General features: G+C 46.2%; 1 protein-coding gene across 1 annotated transcript; it reads right to left on the bottom strand.

Moving 5' to 3' along the window:
* Window positions 1–3,902: 3,902 nt before the first annotated feature.
* LOC123179234 (uncharacterized) lies at window positions 3,903–5,467 on the bottom strand. Its single transcript, XM_044591538.1, has 4 exons — window positions 5,338–5,467; window positions 5,073–5,214; window positions 4,370–4,488; window positions 3,903–4,258 (listed from the first exon to the last, which is right to left on the bottom strand). The coding sequence occupies exons 2-4, from the start codon at window positions 5,202–5,204 to the stop codon at window positions 4,111–4,113; spliced, it is 399 nt and encodes a 132-aa protein (XP_044447473.1). The 5' UTR covers window positions 5,205–5,214; window positions 5,338–5,467; the 3' UTR covers window positions 3,903–4,110.
* Window positions 5,468–13,112: the final 7,645 nt, after the last annotated feature.

Raw genomic sequence — 13,112 nt, forward strand, 5'->3', positions numbered from 1 at the left:
GCAGGGAAAGAGAAAAATTGATTGTCTCCCCGACGGGTGGGCCGGGGAGGGGTGGGGGAGGGACAAGGGTGCGCGTCCCGCCCGTCCGCGCGTGTCCCAAAGCATGAAGAAGATGAAATTCCTACAAGACTAGCAAAGCATGGAAATTACTATCACCGTGCCCATTGTCCTTGTTAGGTGTCCTAGCTCAGGCTGATGGCTAGCAAGCAAGAACGGCGGCAGTCGGTGGACAAATATAATCAGTCATATGTATTTTTAATTTTCATTTCTCATGTTATGGACCAAAAATTTCATCAATCAACTCCCGCAACAAAGTGCGGGATGTCCTCTAGTTATAAAAAAGGTTAAGGAGGACAAAGGGGGATAGGGGTGAGTTCAAGGTGGATCAAAAGGGTTCCACAAAGAAACGGAAAAGATACATGCTGGAACAAACCATAACAACCTCGACACACATCTACAAATTACTATGGAAATAAGCTCAATCCCGTGAACACCGTTTATTTTGATATTTGCTAGTGTTGTAGGTGACTGCAATACATATTGTAGACTTCACGCAGTTAGAGAAGGAAACCACATATACCCGATTGTGGCACCTTGCACGCATTGGTCACGGATCAAATGGTGGGTGGTGTGCCCATACTTCTTGTGTAGCAAAGATGAAATATGGTATATTCTTCATCCGTGGGGCAAGATGGTCAGCTCAACAATTACCATAAAAGATGTCGTAATGATTTAAATTCACTGTCTATGACTAGCCAGTTGACAACCTAGCACTTGTTGGGGGAACCATTGTGGAAAACAACTACCCCCACTAACCGTGATATGCAATTTCCTAAACGAATTGTCATGGATACTTATGTTCGAAATGGTTTTGTTATAGAAAGAACAATGTGTCTCATCACATTCAAGAGGGTTGAGGACAATAGACATGGTGACATCAGCTATAGATCACATCTCGGTGTCAGCCATAGAGGAAAGACAAGGAAGAAGGGAAGCGATCAGTCCCTTCTCAAATGGCGAGTAAACATCAACATCGTCCGAGAGGGGTATGAAGAGATGGCTGGGAGGAAGTTGGAGATGAGGACAATACCATAAAATCGATTGAGCTAGAAGGAGATGAAGATGTTGGACGCAATAGTGACAACCTACTTATTCGATGTTGGGGGTGTCAAAGAGGTGGTTGTCCCTATTGTCAGGAGAGCCGGACCAACCATACAAAGGGCTGAACTAGCAACCGTAAGGAGTGCTAGAATCAGAGAAGTGCTTGGAGATAAACATAGAGAGTTGAGAAGAGATAGCTGTAAAATTTCACAAATATGTCAACCCTCAATTAGAGTTGGGTTTACAAACATCAATGCAAACAAACTCATAGTTTCCCTGTTGCATAAGTGCTCACCTTGATACAAATGATGCTATTAGTGAGGATAATCGATCTCATAGCACAAGAGAAAAAGACAGAAAGGACCAGGCACTTTTAAATGCGTCATTCTGCCCCGGTCGAGGCAGAGGTAGAGTGCGGCCACAAGCTACCGAGTGGACAATGATCGATAGGTACAAATTGTGTGTTCAAGTCGAAGAAGGATGATCACAATATCATAGTGAAGCACAAGGCATGTCTCATGATGAATGTAAATGTGTAGCGTCCCGACGTGGATTTTGAGGAAGTCTTAACTCTGGTGGCAAGGCTTCAGTGTGTGCGGCTCCTACTCATTCTGGTTGCACCCCAGGACCGGGAGGTGCATCATATGGATGTCAAGTCAGCCTTTCGCAAAAATGATCTTGACGAGGTCTTATGCCTTGCAACCGCTGGGATTCTGCATGGATGATTGCAAGCATGAGGTGTGCAGTCTACACATGGCACTCTATGGCCTGTGAAAATCCCGATGTGTCAGGAACTCCAAGCTGTATGCCAACCTTGCCTCCCTCGACCTCACTCGCAACTTCTTTGAGAAATGGGGGTACACGCAGGAACAAGCGCCGATATGCTCATCGTCGAAGTACATGTCGATGACCTCATCGTCAACATTGCAAGAAAAGACGAGGTGAGCCACTTCAAAGGGGATATGCAATGTCTATTCAGCATGAGTGATCTCAGGACCCTTCGATACTACCTGGACCTCGAGGTGAGCCAGGGATGGTGCCAAATCGTGGTGATGCAGGCGGCATACGTAGGTAAGTTCGTGGAGAGGGCTGGTATATGGGTGAGTGCAAGGTCGTGCACACGTCGATGGAGGCATGTTGCAAGCTGAGCAAGTGCAGCTCCGTGGCTCCGATGGGTGCAAGGATCTACTGCATCGTCATTCAGAGTCTTCTTTACCTCGTACGCATGAGGCCAGGCATCACCTATGATGTTGGCTTCCTTAATAGGATCATGGTAGTGTCGATGAAAGATCATCTGCCATTAGTACGAAGCACCTATTGCACTACATCTTAGGCACACGCACGCATGTGTGCATTTATTGGTGCAGCGACAACAAGCAGCTCATCAGCTACAGTGACTCGGACCACGCTGGCAACCTTGACACAAGGAAGAGAACCTCAGGGTTCGTCTTCTTCCTTGGCAATATCCCCATCATCTGGAAGTCCCAAAAGCAGAAACTGGTTGTCACTTCGTTTTGAGCAATGGAGTACATTGTCGCCACCACCGCTGTATGCTAGGGCATCTGGCTCTTGCGCCTCCTTGGGGGAGTTCTGAACCAGGAGGCCAGTCATTGCTCTACAAGACAACGAGTGCATTTTTTCTCGGTAAGAGACTTATTCTTCATGATTGCAACAAACATATCAATCTCCACAATCACTTCATCAGAGAATGTGTTGAGAAAGGTACTGTGGTCATGGAGATTGTCAGGACAAGCAAGCAGAACACCCACATTTTGACGAAGTCGCTTGGGCTTGTGTGATTCCAGGAGCTGCGTGCATTGACCAGGATCATCGACATCGCCTCTATGCAATTGGGTTGAAGGGGAAGATGTTTACCTTTTTAACCAGCTACCATAGAAAGGTTGGGCGGGCCAGAGACTGCAAACTTTGCTATCAAACTGAAAATCAATGCATTGTTGTGGGCTAGGCTTCCTATAAAACGATTTTTCTTCTTCAGTTCTGGGCAGGCTACAGCCCATCTGGCCTTGCGTAGCTCCGCCGGTGCTTTTAACCACATCGCTCCACACCGTGGACGTGACGGAGCTGGACCTTGCCTAGAGCACCATCTTGTCCGGCAACACGACATGGCATTCATGCTTGCAGGCAAGGCCAAGGTCGGCTCACGCTCGCGTTCCATACAAAAGTTTACTAGTCCGAGATGCCATCACTGAGAGCGGCCGCGTTGGCACCGGAGATGCAACGTGTCTGCCGATTTTATCATTGCTACTAGTCGAGCACGGCATGGCCATGGGCAACCATGCCGGCAGCGGAGACGAGAGGCAGGAACATGCGCTTGTTCAACAGCGAGGAGCAGCAGCGGCAGGACGACGTGCATACGTTCCGCGACGGGGCATTAAAACGTAACAGCTAAGATGAAAAGCATATTCAAATAAACTATAGTTTGCTGGCACCATGTCATCAACTTATACAAAACAAAAATCCACATACAAGGAAAGAAACGATTCTCTGGCTGACCCATCCCATCTTGTTAGAGATTCGTGCACCCATGCAATGTATTCATCCCTATATCTGAACCAATCTGAGAGCACCCATGCGTGTATTCATCTCTATATCTAAACCCATCCGAGACAACTTTATGGAGCAAAATGCTGCGGTTTACTATGCTAGAGAAACAAGTACGAAACTATGCTAGTACTAAGGAGTAAACCTTGTAAATTGAATGGAATCACTTCGAGCCGAGGAAACAACTAGACGGCAGTCAGTAAAACCAACAATGCATGATTGTGATTCATACACGCACAAAAAAAAACAATGCATTCCAGTGATCATACAGGCTATGCAATGTTTGTTCGCATCAACCTACAAGTTTCATGTCGAATAGATTGTACCATGTTACACAATATCACAACTATAGCATAGTGCTCGCCAGCCAAACTGCAGGTCATCATAATTTAACTGAAAACAAGTTGAGGGGCCATCTTTGATTCTCTCATCTTTCGATCTTTGTCTTCACTGGTCTCCCTTGGTAACAGCCTGTGCTTCTACCCCCTCCTTGGTGTAGCTAGCATAAATTCCAACTGGAACAAGGATGAGAAGTGCCATCTTGGCAGTTCCATGGATCACACCATCAATCGTACGTGCGTAGGACTCGACAAGCCTGCAGGGGGAAAGATGTAGGTCAAATGAGATTATATGTATATCGAACAAACAAACAAACAGGAAATTAAGGATGCCTGCATCTTGTTTGTTCGTCTGGCATTGTACGTACAACTTAAACTCATCCTTTTCTGGAGGTTCCCTCATCCTTCTCTCTATGTCCGCCTTGTACTGGGCCCACATAGATCTCAGCTTCTGCATCTTCTTTTGCATCCAGGTCTCGCAAGCAGGCTGGATTGATACACACAAGTAATGGTCACTGTACTTGCTTTGCACCATTAATCACTAAGTAAGCGCTGATTGCAATTGGTAATTAATTAAGAAGAAGAGTGGCTCGATCATCTGCTGTCAATTAAGTGAGGTTTGCATGTGCAGCAACTAGTCAAAGAATCATACTTACTGTATTATGAATAAATGAAGTCACAGAATCATACTAGATAGAAAGTGCATCAAGCGGAGAATGAGGCAGTTCAAGATATCAAAACCGCATCAACATACTTCCTCCGTACTAAAGTTAGTATAAAGTTAAGACACTTATTTTGAGACGAAGGGAGTACACCTTTATGTGATGCAATTAATGGTTTGCTAAAGGGGATGGGCGAAAATACATGCTCAGATCACCCAGGGAAACAAGTTGCTTAACGATATGATTTGCATGCAGTCCATGTGGATGTACAAGAGACGAGTATGACCATGATAAGCCAGTACGTATGCTCTTGTTTCTAATATAGAAAATACAAGAGACGAGTGCATATTGCTGTTTTGATTGCACGTAATTCGATTATCGCAGGCTACTCCTTGATGTCGTGAGATACCTTGGTGGCGAGCTGGCGGGAGCGCATGAAGCCGCTTGGCACAAGCCGGCGTCCCTCCTGCGCGGCCGCCGCCTGCGTTCGCTGCAGCTGGGAGCCACCGAGCCTCCTTGCGGCGCACCGAACCGCCAACATCGTCGCCAGCCTGCCAACGATTGGTTAGGGATTAGGATGACAGGTCCATCACAATTCACCACCGCAGGACGGACAGCAGGCCGCGGCTCCCCAGCACGGTCTGTGAAGATTTCGTAGATTTTGGTGAGCGTACCTTGGTGGTCGATCTGGGAGTTTCTTCGTCAGGAGGCCGGCTAGGGTTCCTCGTGCGTTTTCCTTCCACCTCCACCGACAACAAGAAGGGGTGGGTTTGTTTTTAGGGAGAACTCCACGAGTTTTATTGATTTAATGAGATGTTTGCAGGCTTTTTTTCTTTCTTGCGGGGTATGTTTACAGGGTCATCTCTCATGTGGTTTATATCCAAAGTCAAACATACCCACCAAGGTCAAGGTGCATTTACCCGTAAAAGAAAAGGTCAAGGTGCATTTTCCAAGATTGTAGCCTTCTTCTTTTTTTTAAGGAAGATTGTAGCCTTCATAGTTTACACACTAGTAGGAAAAGGGACTTTTAACCCGGTTCATAAGGGCCTTTAGTCCCGGTTCTGGAACCGGGACTAAAGGGCTTACTAATGCCCTAGCCCTTTAGTCCCGGTTCTTACACGAACCGGGACTAAAGGCCGTCCACATGGCCGGTGCGGGGAGCCCAGGCAGGAGGGCCTTTGGTCCCGGTTGGTGCCACCAACCGGGACCAATAGGCAGGGCCTTTTGTCCCGGTTGGTGTCACCAACCGGGACCAATAGGCATCCACGCGTCAGCAGCTGGCAGGAGCTGAGGTTTTTGTTTTTTTTGAAAGGGGGTGGTTTAGGGGTTTTGGGGGGTTAATTTAGGTGTTTCATATATTGTGTTAGCTAGCTAATTAATAGAGAGAAGTGTCCTCTCTTATCTCCGTGCTTGGTCGACGCTACGTACTATATACGTATGGAGAGGAGTAGACACGCTAGCTAGTAATCAAATGAAGGAAACAGAAGATCGTCATGAACATATGCATACAGAGAGAAGTGATATCGACCACCTCTCCTTCTCCGAGATATTGGTCGAACAACAAGTTCTCGTATATCTATCCGACACTACCGGCTACATATATACAATAATTATCTCTTACAATACAATCTCCTAATTAAATTGTAGGAACACAGGGTCCACATAGTATTCTCCGTTTTCAGCGATCACGTGGTCAAGGAAGAATGCCGCCAATTCCTCTTGAATTCCTCGCATACGATCTTCTGCTAGGAGTTCATCCCGCTTCCGAAACATCTAATTTGAAGAAGGGGGTCAATACATATATATATGAATAAATGAAACTCAACACAAATGATGGTAATAAAATAAAATTGTGAATATTATTGCTTACGCACTTCATATTGTTCTTCAGTGTAGCCCCGCTCACAGGTCGTGTAGCGGATGGACTCGCAAACGTAGTATCCACAGTAATTATTCCCGGGTTCCTGCCACAACCACTTTACAAGAAATAGAGGTCAATCAAACTGATAAGCAAGCATGCTAAATGGTATTGATGAAACTAGCGCTTGAATCACTAGGAGATGCGCGGAACATGCTACTATAGTACTTACTTTCGGGTGATTAAATTGCAGCTTCTTCGGCAGTCCCGGAGCTTTTGAGGTGAATTTTCTCCAAACCCTGCCAGACAAAGAAAACAATTACTTGATATCAGGAAATGAACAAAGTTGCTGATATGGTGGATAATGATCGATTTAACTTACTTCTCGAGCATTTGAGTCATGTTCGCATAGTCCTGGGGATCTTTTCGTCTCGAGTCTAAGACGGTTACTACTCCCTGCTCAAGCTTAATCTCTAGGAGAATATAGTGGAAGCTGCGCATGCATGCATAAGTCATCAATTACATTACCATAACCTGGACTAATAAGGGAAACCGAATATGCACAAGACAGTAACACTCACTTGAAGTTGTAAGGAAAGAGTATTATATCTTTGTTTTGATTTAATACCAACGATTGTAGCAAGTTGGCCTCGGCTTCTTTGGGATGTTTTTCAACCGTATATGCATCTATGAGATTTGTGTTAATGAACCCAATATCACCGATTTGTCTTTTCTTCAATTCGGCGATCTTCAATCTGCATAATATAGTGAGGATAAGTATAAATACATGCAATGAAAGAGCTGACCTATATAGAGAGACTTAATGACAGAAGTAGTACTACTTACAGACAGTAGCAAGTGATCGTTGTTTTATCGAGGGCCTTTTGATTGTAAAACTGGAAGAAATCCTCAAATGGAACATTCAGCAGATCAATTCCAACGAGGTCATGCTCCGGTTTAACTCTCAGCGTCAAAGTATCCATCCCATCAGACTCTCTGCAGGTTTTCATGTACCAATCATGTAGTCTTCGCATCATCGTGCTTAGAGATCTTTCATCTTTGACGAGAGGCTTCCCGTAATGGTATTTGTGTTCGTCCACCTCCATGATTTCATAATGTACATCGTCGGGCAGGTAATCTCCAAGATTGCTATAACCGGGCACCATACTCGGATCATTAGCGACGATGTCTTTTGACACCTTGAGCGGGGGGCACGATTGGTTCGCTTGTTCGCCGAGCTGGGCAATTTTTTTCCCAGCTCGTCGTTCTTTTAACCTTTTATCACTGACAGTACTTCCCGACCGCTCCGCTTCGGCATATGTCTTTGCAAGAATGCGCTCATAGTTGCCTCTCGGCGGAGACTTTGGTGGTTTTGTCAGGGCAGCCAGAGTGCGCTTTGCTTTCACCGGATCTACCTTCTCCTCCGGAGGTGGATGTTTCTTTGCTTTCACCCCTTCAAAGAAGTTTGTCACTTCGGCTCGCACGATCTTCCTGGTTTCCTCCTCGGTCCTCTCGTATGGTAACTTCTCTGGAGTCTTCAGAGAAGGACCGAATCTGTATTGCCTCCCGCCTCTGGCAGCTGTACTGCTAGACGCCGGCAGAGCAGACGGAGCGGCTGCGGCTGTCTTCTTTCCTTGCTTACGAGGCGGAGGAGAAGGACTACGACGCGCCGGAGCAGCCGCAGCGGCGGCGGGTCTCTTCCGCCCTTGCTGACGAGGCGGAGAAGGAGGAGGCTGGCTGCTCTGGCGCGCCGGCGCTGGCGGAGAAGGAGGCGGAGTGCCGCCACGCGCCGGAGAAGGAGGCTGAGTGCCCTGATCACTCGCCGGAGGAGGAGGCGGAGGAGGAGGCGGAGTGCCCTTACTCGCCGGAGCCGTCCAGTTCGGAAGCTTGATGAGCTCCTTCCGCCATAGGCATGGAGTCTTCAGAGCAGAACCCAGCCGAGTCTCCCCTTCACCGGTAGGGTGGTCAAGCTGGAGCTCCTCAAATCCCTCCGTTATTTCATCCACCATCACCCTAGCATATCCTTCTGGAATCGGCCGGCAGTGGTAGGTTGCGCCGGGTTCAGGAGGTAAAACAGAGCCAACAGCCGCCTTGACTTTGAAGTTCTGCCATTCCGCCATAAGGTGGCAATGTTGAGACTCCGTGATAGCATCCACGGGGTAGCTAGCAGGAGCCGCATGCTCCAGCTGAAGCAGCTCGGTGGAAGCCACGCTGCTTCTCCGCTGAGATGGCGGTGTAGCTTCGGGGGCAGTTTCGGCATCTCGATTGCCGTCTCGTTCCTCTAGCGCTTGAACCCTTTCGTGCAGCTTCTGAATTTGGATCTGCTCCACTTTTTTCCTCCTCTCCTGGCTTTTGTAACCGCCCGCGTCCGGAAAACCAGCCTTCCACGGAACGGAGCCTGGCGTGCCTCGTGTCCGTCCAGGGTGCTCAGGATTCCCGAGGGCCATTGTGAGCTCGTCGTTCTCTCTGTCTGGAACGAACGTCCCTTCCTGCGCTCTATCGATATATTGCTGAATCTTCTTGACTGGTATTCTCAAAAGCTCGTTCGTCCAAACGCACCTCCCTGATACAGGGTCCAAGGTTCCGCCAGCCCCGAAGAACCAAGTCCGGCAACGGTCTGTCCAGTTCATTGTCTGTGGTTCGATCCCTTTTTCAAGCAGATCATTCTCAGCCTTGGCCCACTTAGGTCGGGCTTTGAGGTAGCCACCTGACCCCGTGCGATGGTGAAGCTTCTTCTTCGCAGCATTCTTCTTGTTTGTCGCTGACATCTTCTTACTCTTTTCCGATGTCTTGTGGGCCACAAATGCGGGCCAGTGATCTCTGATCTTCTCATACCGGCCGATGAATTCTGGTGTCTCTTCTTTGTCGACAAACGTTTTCAGCTCATTCTTCCACCTCCTGAATAGGTCTGCCATCTTCTTAAGAGCATGAGACTTGATTAATTGCTCTATAACTGGCTTCTCCGGATCCTCCTCTGGCGGTAGGGTGAAATTTGCCTTCAGCTCAGTCCAAAGATCATCTTTCTGCATATCATTGACATAAGACACCTCAGGGTCTTCCTTCTTAGGCTTATACCATTGGTGGATGCTGATCGGGATCTTGTCCCTAACTAGAACCCCGCACTGAGCAGCAAATGCATCCTTTGTCCGGAGGGGTTCAATCGGTTGGCCGTCGCGCGCGATTGCTGTGATCTCAAACCTTTCATCCGAGCGCAACTTTCTCTTCGGGCCTCGTCTCTTTACCGAAGTTGTGCTCGATCCGGAGGGCTAGAAAAAAGAAGAAAGACGAGTGTTAATTAATATGTGTACATACCAAAACAATGAATGCATCAATTAGCTAGTCAGCACAGGCTTAACTAATATATTTACCTGGCCGGACTCTGTTCGGTCACCGGAGCCGTCACCACGGGCTCCTTCTTGCACCAGCATTGGGTCACCGGAGCCATCATAATCATGTCTTTCCTCCTCCACTCTTCGATCACCGTAGCCTGCTTCTTCACCCTGTTCTTCCAGACCATCATTGTCGTTAAGATACGACAAGATATCACCTCCGGCTAAGATTATGTCCCCCAACACCTCTTCTGCTTGCTCATCTCGTCCGTGCTCCATTGTTTCTGCAAATATTACAACATGGCAATTATTACACAAACATGACAGCAGGTGGATATATTAGTGCAAACGTAGACCTAGCTTATTCCGGGTTTGGGGTGGCCTAGGCAACGCTTCAAGGGTAGGGGCGCGGCGGGAGGGGGTAGGAGACCGACATCGTTTTTTTCTAGGGTTTGGGTGTCCTCGAGAGTTTTGGTCGAGCGAGAGGGCCGGGGGGTGCTCCCGTGGTATAAGTTATCACGGTCGAGAGGGGGTATAAATATCGACCGTCCATCATGTCGAAGTTATCTGGGAGGGAGTTATATATATATATCGACAACGACGACATACATACATGGGAAAATAATGTTATCGGGGAGGGGGTATATCGACCCCCCCCCCCACGTGTTGAAGTTATCGGGAGGGGGTTATATCGACAACGACGACATACGTACATGGGAAAATAATATTATCGGCGGGGAGGGGGTATATCGACCCCCCCTCGTGTTGAAGTTATCGGGAGAGGGGTATATCGACGACGACAGACCCGATAAAACATAAGAAAACGAAGAAGAAATAAAAAGAGGAGAAGAAGAAAAGGAATAGAGGAGAAGATCGAAGAAAAAGAAGAAGAAAAAAAGAGGAGAAGAAGAAAGGAATAGAGGAGAGAAGAAGAAAAAATATTTTTTCTATTTTTTCTTCTTCTCTTCTATTCCTTTCTTCTTCTCCTCTTCTTTTTCTTCTTTTTTCCTCTTCTTATTTATTTCTCCTCTTCTCTCTTCTTTCTCTTTTCCTCTTCTTTTTCTCCTCTTCTCCTTCTTCCTCTTCTTATTTTCCTTTTTATATGAACATATCATCATATATATGAACATACATTTTCTTTGCATATGCATATGAACATACATTTTCTTTGCATATGCATATGAACATACATACATACATACATTTTTCTTTCAAATGAACATACATACATACATTTTCTTTGCATATGACCATACATACATTTTTCTTTGCATATGACCATTCATACATTTTCTTTGCATATGCTTTGCATATAAACATACATACATATGAACATACATACATACATATAAACATAACATACATACACAAAAAATTCTAAAAATCTGCCTAAAAAAATTATATGAAAAAAAGCATACATCATCCATCCATCCATATAATGAACATATACATCATCCATCCATCCATATAATCAACATATGCATATGAAAAAAATTATATGAAAAAATTATATGAAGAGGATCTCGAGGGGACAGGGAGGAAAGGGGGTCGCCGGAGCCGGACCGAACGGGGAGGAGGGGCGGCGTCGAGGCAGGGGCGGCAGTGGGGGCGGGCGCCGGCGACGACGACAATGGTGGGGGCGGGCCGGGGCGCAGGGGCGCGGCCGTGCGTGCTCGGGGACGGGGCAGGGGCACGGGGCGGCGGCCGGCGTGGGCTCGGGCGCGGGGCAGGGGCACGGGGAGACGGGGATGGCGGCCGGCGGCGGCGACGGCGACGAGGAGCGCGCGAGCGATTTGGGCAGCCTGGCGGCGGGGGCAACTGGCGAGGGAGGCGAGGGAGATGTGAAATTTTCACAAGTCCTGGTTATATAGCAAGGGCATTGGTCCCGGTTCGTGGCACCAACCGGGACCAATGCCACCCTTTAGTCCCGGTTGGTGCCACCAACCGGGACCAAAGGTCCCTTTTCAGCAGCGCAAAGGGCGGGAAGCGGCGGCCTTTGGTCCCGGTTGGTGGCACCAACCGGGACTAAAGGGGGGCATTGGTCCCGGTTGGTGCCACGAACCGGTACCAATGCCCCCTTTAGTCCCGGTTGGTGCCACCAACCGGGACCAAAGGCCTTGTGCTGCCCCGCGGCCAAAAGTTTAGTCCCACCTCGCTAGTTGAGAGGGGCTCGGAGTGGTTTATAAGCCCCACTGCGGCTGCCCTCTCGAGCTCCTCTCAAATGCAGGCTTACGGGCCTAATGTCACACTGTGCTGTCTGTGGGCCTATTGGGCCTTCTGCGGGCCTGAATCCTGGCCCAGGTTGGGTTTCTAGTCGTATTCAGGCCGTGGTGGCCCAATAGGTGGCAGTTTTTTTAATTTTTTTCCAGTTTTTTGGTTCTGTTTTTGCATTATTTATTTTCTTTTGTTTTTTGCTTTATTTTTTAATTCTTTGTGCTTTTAGGTCAGAAAATTTATAAACTTTCTGTTAGTGCCATTAGTTTTCAAATTTAAATAGTTAAAATTTGAATTCTATGAAATTTGTGTGAATCACAAGTTTGTGATTAACTTTACTATAAAAATAGTTTTTTTCAGTTTTTTGTTTTGTTTTTTGCATTATTTATTTTCTTTTGTTTTTTGCTTTATTTTTTAATTCTTTTTGCTTTTAGGTCAGCAAAATTATAAACTGTCTGTTAGTGCCATTAGTTTTAGAAAAAATATAAACTTTCTATTAGTGCCATTAGTTCTTTATGAAAATTCTTTTTGCTGTATTTAGTTTTTTTGTTTTCTTTTTGCTATATTTATTTTGTTTTGTTTCTACTTACAACAAAAAACTTATTTATTTTATTTTATTTTGTTTCTAATTACTTATTTATTTTACTTTATGATAATTCTTTTTGCTATTAAAGTTTCTATCAAAAAAAGTTCTTTATGAAAATTCTTTTTGCTTTTAATGATTTTGAACAGAAAATACTTCGATAATTTTAGTTGCATCAATTTTATATGATTTTAGTTTCAATAATAATAGAGGTTTCTTATAATGTTTTGAACAGAAAATACTTTGTTAATTTTAGTTTCATAAATTTTATTAAAGTTTATTTTATTTTGTCGGAACACAAGAAGTCCGGAGTTGTAATAAGTTATTAAAAATAAAAAAGAGGCGCAATGCTCGTTGATTTGCTTCAAGCCTTTCGGAATAGTGTAGACTGCACTGCACATAGCTCGATGCAGTCTACCTTATTCCTCAAGGCTTGAAGCTAAGCAACGTGAGCATTGCGCCTCT

The sequence above is a fragment of the Triticum aestivum genome, chromosome 1D (assembly GCF_018294505.1).
Source record: "Triticum aestivum cultivar Chinese Spring chromosome 1D, IWGSC CS RefSeq v2.1, whole genome shotgun sequence".
Lineage (NCBI taxonomy): Eukaryota > Viridiplantae > Streptophyta > Magnoliopsida > Poales > Poaceae > Triticum > Triticum aestivum.

Bases quoted from the DNA above. Each gene is read 5' to 3' on its own strand.
- LOC123179234 (XM_044591538.1), bottom strand. From the start codon at position 5,204: ATGTTGGCGGTTCGGTGCGCCGCAAGGAGGCTCGGTGGCTCCCAGCTG. The intron at 4,489-5,072 runs GTATCTCACGAC...GTATCAATCCAG, and splicing joins CCCGCCAGCTCGCCACCAAG to CCTGCTTGCGAGACCTGGAT. The intron at 4,259-4,369 runs GTACGTACAATG...TTCCCCCTGCAG, and splicing joins GAAAAGGATGAGTTTAAGTT to GCTTGTCGAGTCCTACGCAC.